The 21,481-nt window shown below is 38.4% G+C and overlaps 1 protein-coding gene across 4 annotated transcripts in view; it reads right to left on the bottom strand.

Moving 5' to 3' along the window:
• BNC2 (basonuclin zinc finger protein 2) overlaps positions 1 to 21,481 on the bottom strand; it is a 407,165-nt gene that overhangs the window by 69,626 nt on the left and 316,058 nt on the right. For all 4 annotated transcript variants that reach the window (XM_072154124.1, XM_072154104.1, XM_072154134.1 and 1 more), the window contains one exon: positions 7,603 to 7,705. In XM_072154124.1, the coding sequence (XP_072010225.1) occupies positions 7,603 to 7,705 (103 nt within the window). The remainder of the gene's footprint in view (positions 1 to 7,602; positions 7,706 to 21,481) is intronic.

The raw sequence follows: 21,481 nt of genomic DNA, 5'->3' as shown, positions 1-21,481 counted from the left end.
ACAATTTGCTAATGAATTTGCTTTATTGTCATATGGGTAATCCTGGGCTGAGACACAATCTGAAAATATTGATTGTTTGGGAACAGGGAGGACTAGAGAGAAGTTCCAACCTATTAAAGGATGCAGAGTTGGAGCTGGTAAAGGTGGTGATGGTCTTCAAATATGTACATCTTAAATATACATGTACTTCATCCTTATCAGAGTTATTCAGTTTGTTTTAGAGGAGATGAGTAATGCCTAGCCGTTAGTGCCTTTGAGGGTCATTTATCTCTTTTTTCCTTTATATTTGCAACTTGTTTTTAGAGCATTTGCATATTTTGTATAAAAAGAGGCTCCATCTAGGTGACACAATCTCTGTACAATGTAGCAATTGTGGGTAGGCAAAAGTATAGAAGGCGGTTAAGTGTCAGGGTTCTAGGTCTGTGGACCCTCTGGACCACCGTGGCAGATGGCACTAGCCGACACCAGGGACCGGAGTCTAAGTGGCACTTGGTCTTCACCAGAGCCCGCCGCAAAGCAGGATGGTCCTGCTGCGGCAGGTGCCACCAGGTCGTTCCACAAGTGCGACTAGCTTGCGGTGACAGCCAAGCTAGATATGCAGGACACAGTCCGAGCCCGGGGTGACAGCGGAAGAAGAGTGTAGGAAGGAACAGTGGAACTTACAGCAGGAACAGGGGAGCAGGAACATGTAACAGGAACGCAGGAACAGACTGGAACACGGGAACAAGATCACGGAAACACAGGAGGAAGAACATGGAACACAGAACACAGCAGCAGGAACTGGAATGCAGGAACATTGGAAACACAGAAGGGCTTTCACTTCACAGGATATGGCTTGAAGATCCAGCAGGGAATCCTGGGAACAGCCGACCTTTAAGGAAACCCAGAAATGCCAGCGCCAATCAGCAGTGTGCTGGCCCTTTAAATCTTCGAATGCCGGTGCACACGTGCCCTAGAGAGTGGAGACGCATGCACCGCCTAGGCAGGATAAGAGCAGGATCGCGGAAAGGTAAGAGTGGGCTGGGGACCGGGGTAGCATCGCAATGGAGAGGAGCAAATGTGTGCCTGCAATCCGAGACATGAATCGCAGGGGAACCTGTGACATTAAGAGATGCTACTTTTGTGTGATTTTTTTTTAAAATAGCCACATAAAGCCCTGTAAGATAAATATAGCAAGTTCAAAAGTCAATAAAAAAACCCTGCACAAATTTCCTGATTAAAGATAAATGACTCCATAAAGTGTGATATAATTAAATTAAGCTAAAACATCGGAATTACCAACAAAAACTATTCTTTGTACAACTGGAAATTCTGTTGTAGAGATTTTATATTATCTATCACTGCATTAAAAATTCCGGGAAAACATTAAAAATAAGAATAAATATCTGTTGAAAATCTTAATGGCTTTCAGAGACTAACATTATATCTATGTAGTTTTGTCCAGAGGGACAAAAGTAACAAAATTAAGGTTTACTCCTACATGTGCCATGTATGACTGTCTGCTACAAATGCAAGCTCCTTCAGAGCTTCCAGTAAAGAACATCTCCTAAAATGTATTACATACAAATTAAATCTAATTAAAATAAAACGGAAAAAGGTCTCAATGACATCTTTCATTATTATTTTTCAGCTCTGTGATCTGTTTCCAAGCAGTACATTTTAGACGGCTACTCTGTTTATGTAGCCGACAGCAGAACCACAGTTTGTTCATAGACATGGCTGTCTCATTTTTTTTTAGACAAAACTTTGAACCCTCTCCAGCTTTGACACACTGCCTCTTCAGTTAATAACGATCATGTTTCCCCCTAGTCTACTGTCTACTTTTCTTTGAGGCAACTGCGCACTCAGCACCTCAAGATAATAACGCAAAGCTGCAACATAAAAGTGACAGCATTAATATAATTGTCTGTCTTTCTCGCCTTCACCCTAATCTCTTTTTTTTTTTTTTACTTTTCAGTTTTGACAGCCAGTGTGACACCTGTTCCTGTCTCCTCTGATCCTACGACAGCCTTTTGTGCTGACAGGGTTCTTGTCAGATACGAAATCTGCCGGAGTCCAAAACTGTATATGTATGATGGAATTCTTTATAGGTTTCGCTTGCAGCGATCACGCATGAAGAATGTGAAGGGTTAATCTCACCCAGCCTGGGGAGTCCTTTTCGTCTGAAGAGAAGCTCCCTCTGTACACATTAGGGATTTCTCACAACCTCAAGAGTCTCACAGGCGCTTGACTAATTAGTTTGTAGATTATTCAAAGCTGCTAAATGTTCAACATTAGACTTAGTTTTAAAAAGATGGGTCACAGATCTGGGGATGAGGTGAAATGGGAAACAAACTGATATTAAACACAGGTTATGTGTAAATGTAAAAGTAGGTCGGTGCCCTCTCTTGTGCCATCTTCTCTTCAACCTAGAAAGAGCTTACCCTAGAACGTCATTGGTGGTAAATCAAAATTCCAGCCCAATATTAAGCTAACTATTTAAAAAACTGAGAAAAATACTGTATTATTATTCCTTCCATTATTTGTTAACATACAGCTACCATTTATCCATTAATATTAGATGTTTCTGGCACAGGAAAAACTCACCAATGATGTATATGATTATCAAATGCATTTTTGGTATTTTCAAGTGAGCCAATTTAATAAGTTATATAAACAAATTGTCAATAAAGACAAACATTTCTACCCAAATCTATCCACCAACAATAAAAAAGTGAAGGTAACGGTGTATGTAATCAATATAGCACTATGCACACACATACATTTTTCTGTCCTGTATATACAGCTGTATTTTGGCCATAAATACAGCATATTTTGCACATGTATGAGAATGTATGGCTCCTTATCGATCCATAGCGGTAAAACAAACATCCTTTGTATATTCTGGATGCATGCAGTGAACAAACTACTCTCACTTTTTTTTGTTTATCTTTAATCAATTTTTATCTTTTTAACAATATGGTTGTAACATATTTTGGCCACCTTTTAGGTACTTGGAGGTTCCCATGAAACTTCCATTTTATTTATTTGAAGTCAGAATTTATTACTGTGATCAGGGGAGTTGAGTTCTTCAGATTTGATATTTTATAAGGCCCATTTCACACTTGCGTCACTTCCTCTACATTATAGAAATTATTAATAGAAACATATTGTGAACGGTGAATGGAAAGGGTCACTATACTGGACAAAATAATACAGATTCCAGCACTATTTTTGTCACTATAAATAATGGACAGGCTTAACAGAAGCACGAGCTTAGTCTTAGGTCCCATGCATACTAACATGCTAGGACTGTGGAAATTGACTTAGTCAGCTCTCACAGACCAAGCACAGTGCAGTGTATAGGAGTCCTTGCATCATACTGAAATGCAAGTCCCTATCTCTTGGTCAAACAGCAATACTAGCACTGTAACAACTGTGCTGTGATGGTCCGTTTCAGCCGACCTCTACAGGGATCTGTTTCCTTGGACCAAGCACGTTCATGTACAGTGGACCATAGATGCATAAAGTCAAACGACACAAGTTATATACTTCTATAATTAGAGTTCACCTTCTATTTCTTGGTGCAGGTAAGTGCGTGTCAAGCGCCTTTTTTAAAAAAAAAATACTGTGGTTTTTCGGAATCCGTCGGGTTTTCCGATGGCCACAGCCCTGATTTCCGTCACATGCAACCCGGCGCCAAAATCCAATCACGTCCGCCAAAATCCCGGCGGAATTCGCCGCAAATCAGAAATCGCCGGGATACCCGATGGATTCGCGTGATTCGGACCCTTAGTAAATGAGCCCCAATGACATGCAAGGATATCATTGAACTCCAACCTTACAGTATATGGATGCATTGCATTTAAGCTCAGCTTCATTTTCCATCAAACCTGGCTCCATTCTTCAAGTAACTTTTCATCAATATGGTTTAAAGTAAATTAATTAATGACAGCGCTAGGAAATGGTGTAATTATTGCAGCAGGGACTTGTTATCTGTATTCAGAGAATCATTTCAATCTGATCCCGCTGAATGAAGGAGGTGCGGAATAGTAATCTGATTCGATTGAGTGCTTTTTAGCATTCACTTGCTATTGTGTTGTGATTTAATAAGCTGGCTGTTTTTTTTTTAAACTTCGTTTTAAAAGTATTTAATAAAAAACAAACGGAGGTCAGAGTCTCAAAGCAGGCATATCGCAGTCCTCAGACACTCATTTAGAAGCCTATCAGTACTGCATGGCAGATGAAATGTTCCCTCGACCTGTCTCGCTGAGCCATCAAATGCAAGAATCTGACAGGTATCAGGATGCTGCTAGCAGGCTAGGTGCACCAAGTCATTAGGAAAAAAACATTGTTTAGAAAATCTACATATGGGATGTGTGCATCCCATGTCTCTTTGAGTGACTACCAGAATTTTTAAAAACCTTTACGTACTTCAGGCGTTTTAATTAGCAAGTGGCTGTAGACGTGTCTTCTAGACCTGCTTCTGGAAGAATCTATCTATCCATATATCCATCTTTCTATCTATCAACCAGGCTGTGATAAATAACATTTATGCACAAATAAAAGCAAGAAAGCATTATTGGTTCTATCTCAATATGTACACGACATGAATGTTATCTGTTATAGGTGTATGTATACAAATGAGGGCCAATGCACACAAATGTACTATGCTTTTACACAGCCTCCAAGTTGTAGGGAGCCAAAATATCATATATGGCTATATATCCATATATACACCCTACTGTGTGCAAGAGGCCTTTGATTTTATTGAAAGGCCCAGTTTTAGCTCGACATTTATAAGCACATATTATTACCTACCGTATTTTCTGGGCCATTAGGGCACCGGAATATAAGGCGCATTAGTCCGATGCGCCTTATATATGTAATAATTCCATATATAAGGCGCATCGGACTATAAGGCGCAGGGTCGGGGGCGTGGCGGAGGTCCGGGGGCGGAGCGGAGACCCGACGGGACGCGACGCCGAGAAGAGACGCGGCGACGCGGGGAAGGTGAGTGGGGAAGGTGAGGGGGAGGTGGAGGAGGGCAGCGGACCATACATACATAGGTCCCCGCTACCGGAGACAGCAGATCTCCAGCGGGAACTGCAGACCACGCGGCAGAAGTTGTTCGTGCCGCGTGGTCTGCAGTTCCCGCTGGAGATCTGCTGTCTCCGTTCTCCGGTAGCGGGGACCTATGTAAGTATGGTCCGATGCCCTGTGCCATACATAGGGCGCACCGGACTATAAGGCGCACTTTGGATTTCCAAGGAAATCCAAGGCTTTTAAGTGCGCCTTATAGTCCAGAAAATACGGTACTTAACACCAGAATAAACTGGATAAGTCTCTGAATGAATACAAGAGAAATAGCAACACCCAGATGTCAATTTTTTTAAATAAGTTTCTAGGAGAAGTAATAGTGCAACCGCATAAGACAGTGCTGTTATTTGGTGGGGAATACTAGTGTTTATGAAAACTGATGACAGGTCCTCTTTAGAGGGTAGTTTTATATTTACTAAAAATGACTGAGATGCAAAACACAGCTTTGTCTTCTGAAAAGGTTGGGAGTTACAGAAACAGCTACATCCAGCCCTACTACAGGTAAATTGGTGTCATATAATCCATATGAAGCTCTCTCCTCCATAACTCCCAGTCACTTTAATGAAAGGTAGAGATGAGAATAACTCCATAAGAACACTGAGTTTACTGACTGGTATTTGTATTCTAAAAATACCCATTAGAATAGTTGTGAAAGTTTTGAGCTTTTTCCTTGCTGATAAAAAGGGGTTTTCAGCTTATTTATATTGATACCTTGATACAGTATCTATAGGACTTATCAAGTATAAGTGATGTGAATTATGATGACAGATCCTCTTTGTTCACTGTGTATTTGAAACACAACTACTAGACTTCACGATGGCATCTTTGTTTGCACCCAAATGGTAATACAGACCATATAATTGGATGCTTAAGAGGTCAATAGGCTTAAAGGACACCTCATCAGGTCTGTGTCACTAGTCCTGCCACTACTACCTGTTGGAGCAGCTCACAATGATCCCATCCCAGCCATTATCTAGTCAATTCATACATTAATCATTATAAAATCATCTTTTCTTTATTATGTAAATGAGTGTGGTCTCATGGTCAGAGGCAGTGATGTCACCCCTGTTACCCCTCCCCCCTCCTCCCCCTGCTCATGTCTGTGTGTAATGTATAGTAAAGCATTGCTAGTGTGTGTGCTGCATCTGCTGACATGCTACATCCTCCTAATACACAGAGACACAGACATCAGCTACACAAGTACCTGACATGTTCTGCTATAACATGGCTGCAGCCTGGAGCTCTCCTATGCAAACAGGATGCAGGGGGCGTGGCCAACAGCAAGCACATGGAGGAGCCATTACATCATTATACAGCCTCACATCATTACACAGGCTGTCAGGGAAGCACTGGGGTTGTGGCTGTGGCTGTGACTCCCACTCATGAATAAGCTGGACTGCTTGAATATGCTAATGACTCATTGGACATTTCACAGGTCACTTGCATACAGCTTTAGGACCTCATTGCTTAGGTTTACAGGCATATAGAGGGACAATGAAGGGATAGAGGCAATGCTCTCTAATGGCAGTTTATGAAAATATATTTAGTTTAGGGGGGTTATTTTGCCTGATGGGTTCTCTTTAAAGTAAACAGTTTCCAAATATACTGGCAGATCACAGCTAGTGACACGACCTTAAGGCATTTTTTTCTACATTCTACAATAAAATTGCTGAAAGTCAGCTCATTGACTATTACGTATCAGATTACCTCTCTATCCTATTATCATGACCTTGAGAAGAGTGTCATATTTTTATGGCAATGACTGCAAATGACCGATCAATGTTTTTCTATAGAGACAAAAGAAACTTCCTTTATGTAATGAGATTCCCGATGGCTTTAGTTTGGATAAGATGTTGATGAGATCACATTTTCTAAAGAGGGCAGGAATATACATTTACAACTGAAAAAAGATGGAAGGAGGGATATATAGGTAGATAGATAGATAGATAGATAGATAGATAGATAGATAGATAGGAGATAGAGAGAATTTACATAGAAAGATACATAGATAGATAGATAGAATGGAATAACATGGAATAACATGGAATAAAGATACCCCATCGTTTTTGATCACTACTCTGGAGTGCTGCCTGCTTTTTGGAATTATAGATAGATAGATAGATAGATAGGCTATAGATAGATAGATAGATAGATAGATAGATAGATAGATAGATAGGAGATAGAGAGAATATACATAGAAAGATAGATAGATAGATAGATAGATAGATAGATAGATAGATAGATAGATAGATAGGCAGCCTTCCATTTAATACATAAATTTAGCTATTGGTGTGAGCAGTGGTACAATACAGTAAGTGTATCACAGGTACTAGGCTGTTTACAGAGCCTATATCACTACTGGCCTAGTGCACATTGCTCCATAAAATACTTCCAACAGTTAAGGTAAGATGTGCAGATCTATAGATGGATAGATATATTAAGATAGTAGAGGTCGTTAGGTATATGAGGTCGTTATATGAGGTTGCCATTTGTTTTACAAGGTACAAAATGAAGATATCTTACCATGTGCCACCCAACCATGTTTACATTGGTCACAGGTTCTCAAATTAATCTTCCCAGGCTGGAAACATTCACATGTGCAATTTACAAGTGTACATCGGATGGCCTACAAAGAAAAAAAAAGAAAGGAAAAGAGGTTCATCGATCGATTTGTCCATTTCACTATTTATGCTCTTACAATATGCATGAGTTGTTGTGGCTTATGGAAAACACAGTGCAACCACAGTGTTTTGAGGGACACAAAAGATGGAAAAAGTTCATTTCCGATGCAACTCTACTGTACTTTATGGCTTAAAAGACACAGACACTTAGCTTCTAGTGTCTGTGATACCATTAGATCTGATAAACAGAATGAAAGGTGACCTAAGAATATCCCAGGAAAGCATCCACTGATCATAGATGGTAGTATTAATGCAGTACTTAGTCACTCAGAGTATCTTACAGCACATAACCATATTTCACTTGTCAAAATCAAGTGCAGTTATCTTTAAGAGGGTTCAGTAATTCCACATACAAGTCAAGATGTATATGGAATCACGGACCAACCGATAATCATATATGTAATATGTCTATTTGCGTGTACAGTATCAGTAAAATTTTCAATTTTCTTATTAGTGACGAAAAGGTGAGTAGAAGGCAGTACAAATGCACAGATTTATATGTGATTAGCAAACTGCCAGCACATGTGATCATTTCCCCTAACATGCTATCTTCTTGCCAGGTAGAATGGGCGGGCACAAGATGTGTTAGCCCCACGCCCGTGCACTTGCTGCAATTAGCGACCATTCAAGCTTTTGGGATATTCTCATTTTTGCAAATGAATGTTATTGTTTGCATCATAAAAAACTATATATTTTTCCAATGTACTTTCTGTATCAATCCCCCATGGTTTTAAGGATCTCTGCTTGTTGTCATTGTATAGGAAGCTTCTATGTTTACTTCTAGTGGATGGAAATCTGACCATGTCACTGATTAGTATCAGAGTGTATCAGAGCTGGTCAGGATGAGATTTCTGGCCACTGGAAATAAGTAATGAAGCTTTCTATAGAAAGCGGCCGCCATGCCGTAGCATGGTGGGCACATGTCGGCGCATGGGAGAGGAGGAGGGGTTGAGAGCAGCTCATCCCGCCCCTCTCCACAGAGATACATGGTGCTCGGCGCCATAATACGGTGAAAGATAGGAGATTTCTTATCTTTTCCCCAGTTACAGAATGGTACGGTGCTGCACGTGTGGAGCACCGTACTGCTTTGTACCACTATGTGCAGCCATTGCCATCCTATGTGGGACACAAGTTTATGCCCATATATATAAGCCCCCAATGGTCTTGCGAATGTAGCCTAAGTCTGTGACATGTGGACCAGCAGAGTTATATTTGTAATATATATAAGAATTGCCTTTATCAATAATGCGAAAATTTAGCGAACTCTTTTATAAGTACAATTCTGTAGCTAAAGTTCATGCTACAAATCTGTCTATATGACCCTTCCATGCCGCAGATTTGCAGTAACACAGAATGGACCATCCCGGTTTGTTTGCCATCTGTATCCAGCAGCACACTGATCTAACATCTCTTGAGTAAATCAATCTCATCTTAAACTGTTTTATATATCATACACAGCGCTACTGTTTAATACCAGTCGCTAGTATGGAATAAATGACAGTGTCATGCACGTACTGTACTTCCAGCAGCCTCCCTCCATCATGTAAACTGTTCGATCGTTCATTTTCCAAGCTATATAAGTATGTATTCCTGATTAACGGAAATAGTAATATGAAATATATTACCGACGACATCTGCTGATGAAGCAGGAATAATATATGTGTCTGTAGGTTAACAGTGAGGAAGAAAGGAGATCTTGCTGAAAGGTCCAGTTTCATGTTCAATAGTTTATTGACTTGATGATATATCATGTCTGCACTTGTCAGTAATGGTGTCTTTCTTTAATATGTTCACTAATTAATGAACTCTGTAATTAATTGTGCTGCTGCTGCAGCATGCAAAGTTACAAAGCGACAGTCTGCTCCTGCTACTTAACCCCTTCTGCCATCACACAGCAAGCATTTTACTCCTCTCGGATGAAAAAGTAATTGGATAATGTGTACTCCAGATTTCAGTAATTATATGAGTATAGCAATCTGGATGGAGAAAATTGTAAGATTATAAAAACTATCACTCAAGATTGAGTTTACTAAGGCTTTGCCAAAATTTTCATAAGATTCAATTTGGAGAAAAATATGCAAGCAGAGTATGCAGCTCTTCTTCATAAAAGTCATTTTATTTAATGTATTCATATTAAAATTACACGTTTCGGCTCCTTACAAGAGTCTTCTTCAGGTTAAAATTCTTAAAAATGACAACATGATCGGATCCATTGCAGGTTTACGGCCCATGCTGATGTGATACACCACATATTCAGATGTTCCATACCAAGGGACAAACACTCATTAAAATACAGTACCATTAGATTTTTCTTCACATACAATAACCAGTAGAAAATAGATGAAATTTGCATTTATATACACAGTAATAATGTGAGGATAATCAGGGTTCCAATTTTGTATAGATATGAAAAAAGAGCATCAAAAAGAAAAGATATAGAAGGTTGGAGAGCAAATGATTTGTTATATTTGTTTATATATATTTGTTATAGGAATCATTTCCATTAAAAGAAACCTGAGTGTGATGTATGTATGGTGTTATAGTCTTGGCCATGATACCTTTTTTACAAAAGCCGAGATGGACCAAAAGAGCACCAGATGGATTGCTTGAGCGGCATGTGCCATGCCGGCAGCAATTATATTGGGAATATGGAGTACATAGGATAAATGGGGTTTGCTTCCTGTTGAAGAAACAACCCCATTAATATGTATATAGATGTATGTTCACACAAATCAGCTAGCCGTGAACATACTATTTGAACTATTTGAAGAACTTTTGGTTCTTCTTCTGCAGAAATTCAGCAGGGAGTTTTAGCCTGGCAACACATGGAGAACATCAAGTTGAAGAACCTCCAGAAACTGTGCCAATGTTGTCCATAAGGCTTTGTCTGGTATTTCAGTTCAGATGTTTTCAACATGTCTGTGCTGCTATTTGAAGCAGTTATTCTGACACATCCATCAAACCAAAGTTGTACACTGAAATATGTAGCATATCCCAAAAAGGTTTGCATCATAACAACATACGTTTGTATATTGATTCTGTAGGACCCAACAGTTTGTAAAATAAATGCATAGCAAAATAGCAAAGCTACACAGATTATAAATTATTTACCTCATAAATACATCAGCTCCATACATATTCATTTGTAAAGGCTGAAGGTCCTGTACTGCGCAAAATAAAAATAACATTTCTAATACGTGATGATACCCCTCATCCACAAAGGTTTGAAGAAGACTGCAAATAGAGAAATGACATCTGCAGGAGACGTGGTGCTTTACCACTACAGTGTCCCAATATATTGTATTAGCGGCACATTTCTGGAATGCCGTGGAGAAATGTAAGTATATTAGCAGCTTTTCAAATTGTATTAGTGCAGATGAATCCAGATATAAGATACAGTCGTAATACAATAGGGCATTTATGATCTATCGGAGCTAGCTGGCTTAAGTGTACCCATTCTCTCAAATACTTTTTATACTGTCATTTAAAGACCAGTATTATTTGTAACTAGCATCCATCCTTAGTTGTGTTATCATGTATATTAAATCTAACTATAGCTTTAATCTCTTATAAAATGTAGGCCCAGTAAACATGTGCAGTATTCTATTTAGAAAAGTATCTATAGAATGATATTGTAAGGATCAGATAGTCCTCTGATCTACTGAACATACATTTTCAAGATTTTCTGAAGGGCATAGGGTATTGCCACATCACTGTCCTTGTCTGAGGAATGTGCATTATCTATGGTTTTTCTTGGAATCAAGGACAGCTTTTACCTTGTGCCTCTGAAGGACACTTTACAACAAAATGCTAGCGACACACGCTGTTAAAGGGATTCTTAAATAAATTAGTCTTAGATATGTCCTGACGTTCTAATCTGATACTTAAAGGGGTATTCCGGGAATATGAACGTCTGATACAAAAACCCATGATGCTATAATTAAATGAACATAACAAAGCTCAATGTCATTAGTCACAAAATGGAGCTTAAATTGTTTGATTTTATGATTCACAAAATTTTATGGCCGTCAGTGGAAACTACAAGTCCCATCATCCTTTAGTTCTCAGTAATTTCTCTTCCGTCTAATTTTCTGCCCCCAGGGATGATGTAAAAGACTGTCCTGCTCTGTTAACATAGTAATGATGTGTAACTGCCATCACTGCACATCACCACAACACTGGTCATACTGGATGCACTGCAACCAACTGGCTACAGCCATAAATAGTGGTGATCACATGACCTGCCCAGGCAGGTGCAGGCCATGTGATGTGGATATGTGACCAGCGGCCATCTTCTGTCCTTTGTCTTCTTCAACTAATTACATATTAACTTATATTTTACTGACTCATTTGTATATGAATTATGCTGATTCCTGGAATACCCCTTTAAGGAGTTTGAAATTCTGTCTCCAGCTGCAATGGCAATAACAATGACAAAGCCAATGACAATGGGTGACACAACATGGGAGTGCATGTTGTGTCACCTAAAATGGGTAATAGGTTAATCTACAATTTAGTAATAGTGGTTGCGTTACTAACTTTTCACATGGACCAAAAAGTGTGTATTATTGAAAATATTCACATGAAAAAATGTAACAATATATTTTGTAAAATGTATAAATACCTTAAATTATAGTTATAATTATATATAAACAAGAGTTATCTTGTCTCCCATTCATAGCACATCTGTGGGAAAAGTCATCAGTATGTGATGGCTCTACAGTAACACAGAGAGTAATAAGAGCTGTGTGTTATGACGACACGTGCACTTGTGTGACATCACATGACAATGATCACACAGGTGCACGGCTCACTAGTAACATAGAGAGTAATCAGAGCCGTGTGATATAATGACCCGTGCACCTGTGTGACATCACATGACCATGGTCAGACTAATGCATGGCTCACAGAGCTGTGTGATATAATGAGCAATGCACCTATGTGACATCACATGACCATGGTCACACAGATGCATGGCTCATTACTAACATAGAGAGCTGTGTGTAACAAGCTGTGCACCTGTGTGACAATGAACAGATTTGTATCTACTGGAAGCTAAGATAGAAGCTTTCTATAGAATGACATCAAGCAGTGATCTAGCAAAAGATGTAGAAAACCTTGAGGTATTAATACAAAAAGTATATTTAAAAAAAATGTATAACTTTTATTATAAAGACAAAAATATTTTCTGGATAAAATGGGAAAACCTCTTTAACATAATAAAGACAACCCAAGTTTGAGCCAAATTTCTCTCTCCCCACTTTTATTGGTACTGAACAAATACAGTGAGGAGAATATGATTGGAGTCATGGACACTTATGGAAACAGATGTCCTTTGTGGGACAGCCCCCTCTAACACCCTTCCCAATGCCCAGTGCTAAGAAAAAGAAATGTCCTTCTAAAATACTTTTTTAAAAGGATTTTGTGGGGCTGCTAAAAATCTTTGTACCACTGAGATTAAATATCAGCCAAATTTCACAATAACTGCTCAAATATTATGATAAGGAAATAAAAGATATGAGATTTAAATTTTGGCATCAAGAGACGCAGATCTTTGGAAAGACGGGATAGATAATTCTAAAAGGTCCCTAAATAGGAAGAGAAATATATTCTTCATTATGTTCTCTAAAGAATGCTTTTTACATGTAGATTTATCCTATAATGCTGTCCCAGTTGGGCATAATGCTTCGGTTTAAAGACAAACACTAGGGCAATGAAAAAACATTAACACGTTTACAGTGAGCAAAAAATCCCAGTTGTACTGTACATTGAAATTTTAATACATTTCAACTTATCTCTTTTACTAATAGGGAGAGAACAAACCCTGCAGGAATTTGTTCTGCAAACTGGTAATTACAGACGACTTTTTTCCTTTTCTATTTTTTTTTTTAAACAATACATATGTAAAAAAGGAACAGAGCCGTTCCTGCTTCTTTACTCTGTCCTTTTGATGTTGCTTACAATAGGAAAGTTAAGGAAAGCCTACCATAAGGCTTCCTTTTGTGTAAAGGCATCTTTCAACTACGTGCAGTACACTGAATGGTGACTATTTTTCTTGTAACTAGCTGAGCTTTATCAGTAGACTATTCCATTTCTTTGCCTAGGAATCTGTGCAACTCTTATACAATATACATGAATTATGATAAGATGCCACGCAATGTATGTACTTATTTGCATTGGAATTAACCTATGAAGAGCTAAGATGATGACTTGAATTGTTAACTGTCTCCCATGCTTCCTGGTCTGTATGATGTTGTTGGCTTGCTAAGGACTACCTTGTTTGAGCAAAACCTTAACTGGAGATATCCCTGGTTATTGAGAGCACTCCCTGGGGAAAGCCGAGACTGTGGAGAATTGTGCTATTTTTGAGTACAGATGCTCTACAATGGTTAACTGTTGTGAGTTTCTCTTAGAGTCTTAAACTATCAAAATTTGCATTAATTTGTGAGGAATAACTAGGAAAATTTTGGTCTGTCCACTTTCCACTTAATCATGGCTGCTTCTTCACTGTTCCATCCTCTAGTTGGGCCCTGTAGCATGGTCATGGGACCAAATCGGAGATAACCCACTTACAAGCTGGTGGGGTCCCATAGAGATGGAGATTTTGAGAAAACCATCCTTTCAATGTGGCTTAAATGTTGCAATGCAGATTTTCTCAACACAATGGGGGTCATTTACTAAGGGCCCGATTCGCGTATCCAAACGTGTTACCCGAATCTTTCCGATTTGCGCCGATTTTTCCTGAATTGCCCCAGGATTTTGGCGCACGCGATCGAATTGTGGTGCATCGCGCTGGCATGCACGCAACGGAAATCGGGGGGCGTGGCCATAAAAAAAACCTGACAGATTCGGAAAAACCGCTGCATTAAAAAATGTAAAAAATTTAAAAGGTGTCTCTCAACATGCGCTTACCTTCACCCACGATAGGACGGTGAACTTCAGTGCATTCCAATGGTCTTCAGCGCAACAGCGACACCTGGTGGACGTCGGAGGAACTGCCTTAGTGAATCCCGGCCGGACCTGAATCCACCACAGAGAACGCACCGCTGGATCGCGAATGGACCGGGTAAGTAAATCTGCCCCAATATATTACAATAAAATAAGCCATGAAACAGGATAAAAGTGTGTACTTGTAACTCATATCCTGTGTAAGATGCCATTCTTCAGCCTGTCGGGTTACTTTTTATTTGTGCCTTTTGCTCAGCATGTTGGTTTAATTAATATCCGCCACTTGAAGCCGTATCAAAACTCTCGGCAGGACTCGTTGTCGCTAACTGGAGACTTATCATTTACTAAACAGGTTGTGAAATATCCAGCAGAAAGAAGCTGTCAGGCTGACACTTCTATCTCACTTTACTTATTTTTAAACCCACACTTGTAATTATGGTATCCTGCTATTCATTCACCAAATGCTTGCAAGGAAAACACGTGTTGTTAACAGACTGAACTTTAGCAAGCTGTTAGCACACTCCACACACTTGCAGAGACATGATGAGAGCTGGTGTTTAATTATGAGGGAGAGTCAAACTCATTGGACTGACGTATTACCTTTACCGGGAACTACGCCCAAAAAAAATCTGCCATTTATATCGACTGTTTCTGTCTTGACAGCCAATGAACGAAAGGGTCACTCATATGTAATGAAAGGAAGGTAAAGTCCCTTGGGCCTGTTGTACTCTCAGACCATCAAGACTGGGTTGTTGCCTGTGGTCTGTGGGTCAATGACAGGAGAAAAGACTGCCCCAACAGCAAACTCAGGAAGGAACAGCAGCTCAGCAGGACCTTCTCCATAAATTGCAGCATACTTAGTCATTTGTTACTTTCATGGTACAAAACTGCCACCCATTGTGCAGGGAATTGCAGAATACCTCCTGTCAAGCAGCAAAGACTGCTGGTGTGCAGGGAACGTTTTGAAGGAAAAGCTCAAGATTGGTTTGAATACTAGAATCTGGATCCCTATCAATCAGAAACTTGCAACAATATCCAGTCCGCATGCCATCACTTTTTGTTATCAGATTACCCCGGTTGCACTTTTTTACCATTACTTTCATGACTGCCGCAGAATTTTATATGTAAATTGCTATGTGCAGCACATATATTGACTTTTATATTAAATGTAAAGACAATCCCTGATAGAATTAAAGTACTGTATGGACATGAGTACTTGAGTATTGTATTTTCCACTTTTCCATAAAATACTGTGTGTCAAGGGAAACAAACAAACATAGGAATTATTACTGCATTTGGCAAATCATTTAGTCTGCACTGTAAGATGAAAAGAGATACTTATTCATTCCTAATTTCACATTTCCCTCCTGGAGAGGGCAAAACAGTCAATGAAGCTATTTTGAATAATCAAAGACCAGATTTACTTGTATTTACTATTTTACTCACAGACTACATAATTCAGCTTTGGATACAGATAAAATGTTGTTCTTGGCTACTCACCACTCTGTGACTGGTTTACTAACTGTTCTCTGCTCTAGTTTTCTTTTGCTCTATTTAATACAGCAATCCACTGAATGGGAGGATACAAACACAGTGTAAGAGCCAGGTAGACCTTTGTTACGCAACTGAATGGTATAAACTTAAGACAGTAACAGTATGGTTTCCACATTGTATCAATTCACACACACCATAACGCTTGGGAATGGTGTGGGAATATATATTTCTTCATTTAGGTTATATCTGTTTTTTTTTTTTTTTCTTCCTGCGTTTTAATCTGGAATTAATGTTAATCGAAAGTTACAAATATTGATGTTTGGTTGGTTCACAAAAATTTTTTATAAAGAACATGTGAAATTTTGAACATGATGCAAAGGTTTAACTATTGGGGCTTGAGTGTGTTAATAGTATAACAATTTTTCCTGCATTAGATTGAATAAGGCTGATTCCCATGATAACAGAAATCTAGTCCCATTTTATGATACCACTAGGATACCACCAGTGCTTGTTGGGTCATATTGAGTTATAATGATTTCCATTTTGGCATCAGATAAATCCACAAGATCTGCCAAGAGTGTCAAAGAAGTCTCGGCCAGGGCCCTATGACGTCTTTAACATCATAACATAGGAAATGAACTAAATTTACAAATATCAGTGGCAATTGTGTAAACCTATTTCATATGAAGTACATTTTATTCCATAACAGCAGATGGAGTGCTTGTCCAAATCACAATGGTTATAAGTGGGCCGTTGGGCGAATAATTTAAGTACAAAGACAGATTAGAGAAACAGAATTACAAGAAGACCGTATCTCCTTATTTATATTAAGTAATAATATATATAAGATTATATAAGAAAAGACCAATATGAAAATTTTGTCTATGGATGTTTAAGGGCAACCAAGAACAAGACCAAAGTAGAAAGAGAAAACAGTGTTTGATATGGGAAATCTGTTGTATATCAGACAGCCTCACCTTTTTTACATAAATATCGTTGATGTATAGAATGTGTATAAAGCTTTGCCAGACTATTGTATAGATTAGGTCTTGTGCCAAAGCTCTTAGAATAGGCATGAGTTCATCTCATCCCAAATTGAACTTTCCTGTCAGATGCTGCACTGCTAAGCATCAAATTAATCTCTCACTCCTCCAGAGACCTCTGTGGCTGTTATTGTACCAGCGTACGCCTGCCACAATTTTTTTACTTCTGCTAAAAACATTTTCCATAACTTATTACTTTTGATTAAACTGAGAGGTAACCACCTTGAATATAATCACGTTATTTATAAAAATTGCCTGAGTATTACCATGATCTACCACCTTTTTGACAAGATGTTTGATCAACCTATAAAAGTCCATACTACTTGTTCTAAAGTCACATCAGGGTTATGTGAAACAATACTTATTCTGCTGCTATGGTGAAATAACAATGCATATGTAACAAGCCTTAAGTGGATATTTCTGCGCTAAAAACTCAATGTCCTAACCCTTAGAAAAGATGGGATCACATATACAGAACCTGGGCTTCTTTAGCAAGAACATGCCCAATATGTGTGTAAATAGAGCAGAGCAAGTGTCATAATAAATAGTGATGCACACATACATAAAAGTCTTTCTCTAAATTGAGTTACACAACAAAGCTGTGAAACTCCAATTCTTGGGAAAACCCATATTCTATAAAAGTCCTTGGAGTCAGTGTAGCCAAACGCTTAATGAAACACTTAGATGTTCTGTGGGATTGTACTACATCTGGAACCCTTGTGTCCCCTCCTGCTCGGCATTAATCAAGATCTTCCTAATGTAATACACAGCATTCTGAGGTTAACACTGGTTTATAGGAGTGGCGGGTGGCTGATTTAGCATTTATAGCCAAAATGTTTATGTAGTCTGCTTTACACATGGGTAAGTGTATACTTCTAAAAGTGAAAATATGTATTTATATCAGCATTTTTATATACTATATAAATCCAGACTCAAATCCAGAACAATAGAATTTGGCAAAAACAGCATCTGCACAACTGGCAACAGAAAAAGCTCTAAACAAAAAGAAATAGCACAGAATGCCTTTGTCTTTCTATCACAACCACAACTATAGTCGCAAATACTGGTTAGTTAATGCCATCAGTTCTAAATAAGCATCAGTACACAGAGGAAGATAAATAAAGAGTCAGTTGTAAGCTGGTGTAGTTTTTGTAAAAGTAACCGTAAAAGGGTTAGATGGAAAAAACGGATTTTATGTGAATAGCAGGAGCAATTGTAAGAAAGCTGATGTCAAGAAATAAGAGTTCTCCTTTCAGAGACTTTGCCAATTAAGGTCGCCTTGTAGGCTTGTGGGGACTTTTAGCCATTGATGCTCCACTAGGGGATTCTGGAAAATATGCAAGTACATTTTCCAGTATGGGACAAGGAACACAAAGCCATGCTTAATGTTAAGGGGGCTGACTTTCAAGGTAGCAAACAGGGACATTGTTTTCCTTGTCCCATCTTTGAAAATGTATTTGCATATTTCTAAGATAGCTGAAGAACCTATATTTCCAGCGGTTGTCACTTCCAGTGCAGCAAGGCCCTTCTTGTCACCATTGGTCAACAGTGACATTGAACTGACACCATGCAGCTGCTACAGCTAGTGACAGAGGCCAGTATTAGGCTGTAGTGGCCCGGACTGTCAATGTGACTTCACAGCTGAGCCTCTGTGTACCAACAATGTACTAGAATAGGTTAAGAGATACACCAAAAGTTTAACTTAAAGAGTCTTTGCGTAAAGCTTTTAGTGAAACAAAAGAGCCAATGATTGCTTACAGCAGACACTAGACCAAGGTTTTGCGAGAACATGTAATTAATGTGTGCTTATTAAACAGATATTAAGAGGGAAAATGTCAAGGGAAGTGTTTTTTAAATTAGGCGACACTTTCTTCTATGCCTTCCCCGTCTCCTGTCACTGGCCTTAGCCAGCTTCACAGAATGAATTCCTAATGATCTAATACGCCCATGACTCGGCCAGCAGATTAGCACATGATTCGCTCAAGTAAAAGGATTACTGCTGCCTGGGCTTGAAGATATTAACACTCTTTGTCATGTGGAACATTCATAGAAAAAAAATGAAAGAGATCTTTACCCAAGATTTCTAAGTAAAATAGTGGAATAGATGTGATCAGACGCCAATCTTTGCCTCGGTGCACAATTCCTACATACATTTATCTTTTTCTATCTAGCCTCTAAAATAATTCCTTGAAATTTTATCAACTTGGATAGGAAGCATTGGCAACCAATCTGTTTTCCAAAAGGGGTTGTGATAGTTGGGATGTGCACCCGTTCTTTGTGGAATCCCAAGTTGGGTAGGTCAAAGAAAGCAGGGTGTTAACAGAGGTGCACCCTCAGAATAAAGGGACATCTGTCTCCATCATGATGAAGGACATCTTCAATACTCCAATATATAGAAGACACATATATACTCCAATATATAGAAGACACTATTTAGTTATTGTGGATGAATTTTAAAGTTTACTTTCAGGTTTTGAGTTGATACGTTAGAAACTTTGAAAACACAAACATCCATTTAAGTTCAAACTTAAGCAAGAAGACTAAGAAATACTCCAGGATACAGATACTAATAAGAGGCTGAGTGGTCCAGTGGTAGAATAATAAGCCGCAAAAGTCCTATTTTGAGATGCCTCTGGAGTCATAGTAGGATACAGGCATATCAGAATAATAAACAATTACACCGGATTAATGGTCATTAGGACATCTGCTTAATGACACATACATATCTTATGCATAGACAATATATTGGTCCTGAGCTTGAATGCTTTTAGGATGATCAAAGAATCCTAGTGTAATGCTATTGTATGGTGTAATGAACATATTTATACCTTATTATGGAATAATTTTTTTTACAATGTCCACATGGAAAGATCACAGCACTTTAAAGAACTATGCAACTTTCAACATTTCCCCAAAATTCAAGAACAGATACATGCCAAGAAAGGAGTACAATTTCCACAGTTGTTTTCTGCAGAAATAATGAAGACCACACCTGAAGTAAGAGATTTATAAAGTCCTTACAATACCAGCTATTGAATAGTTCTGTAAACCACAGCAGGCTAACAATGTGTATATCCATATGTATTTATACAGGTTTCACTCTTATACCTCTGTGACCTATTAAAAACCTTGAACAGTATGGCAACTCAAACATCTTACTTCTTCATCCAAGAAGTTTTGATTCCTCCAGGGTGTACGGATGTGGAAGCATACGGTGCTAAAACACAATGAAATCATTTGGGCTGCATAAGGCTGGTCACCAAATTGTACTTTTATAGGATTTTCTATTAAAATATCTTAGTGTTCTCTGACATTATATCTTCTATACGTAATAAAGAGTTATAGAATGAATTTACCATGAATATTAAAAATAATTCTCTTATTTCAGGGAGAGAGTATAATATATATTTCATTGTCAAGAAGTTAATATGACTTATTGTAACACAAGGAAGAGTATGTGGAACATTGCATATAGCAAGTTGAAGTATAAAAACACTGTACAGCAAGTATATATTGAGAATTTTCTGGCACAATGACATTGATGACCGTTTCAGAAGATAGGTCATCAAAGTTAGATGTGTAAGAAATCAATGTTATGAACCCCCATCAATCACTTAATTTTTGCTGTCCCACCAAATAATAATAATAGATCAGGAAAAAAGTCCAGCTCCATTCCTTCTAAAGTGGCCAGCACCAGGAAACACAGTTCAGCTGCTTTTTGAGTTTAGAAATGTCTCTGATCTAATACTGATTATCTACTCTGTGAATTGTTCATCAGTATCATTATCCCCAAAAGCTCAAAGTTCTTAGGGTTTGATGTTTCCACTATAATGATTTTTACTATAATGATTTCCTGAAATTCTAAAATAAAATAAACAAATAAATCAGGCAAAGCATTTCATAAGTGTTATACAATCATTCCATTTTACATCAGATATGCTTAATAACATGAAAAAATATACACCCGCCATCTATGTCATATAGCTGGTGAGTGACCTTAGCAGTCACTTGCCAAAGCTTAGCCTATGAGAGTCTTAAAGTGAAGGATGAGAAAATATAATAATCAACTTCTGTCACTTATACTAGATTAACATTTCACTTGTATGGAGCATTACTTACATTACTTAATGCTTATTTCTTATTTCTGATTTTACTAGTTGGAGCTGAATATACAGTTCACCAAGCAATCACAACAATAAGCCTGCATTTGTACACATTTTACAGGGAACAGGTAGC

The sequence above is a fragment of the Engystomops pustulosus genome, chromosome 1, assembly GCF_040894005.1.
Source record: "Engystomops pustulosus chromosome 1, aEngPut4.maternal, whole genome shotgun sequence".
In the NCBI taxonomy this organism is placed as follows: Eukaryota; Metazoa; Chordata; class Amphibia; order Anura; family Leptodactylidae; genus Engystomops; species Engystomops pustulosus.
Note: the sequence above shows the minus strand (reverse complement) of the source record. Positions and strands in the feature narration are given on the sequence as shown.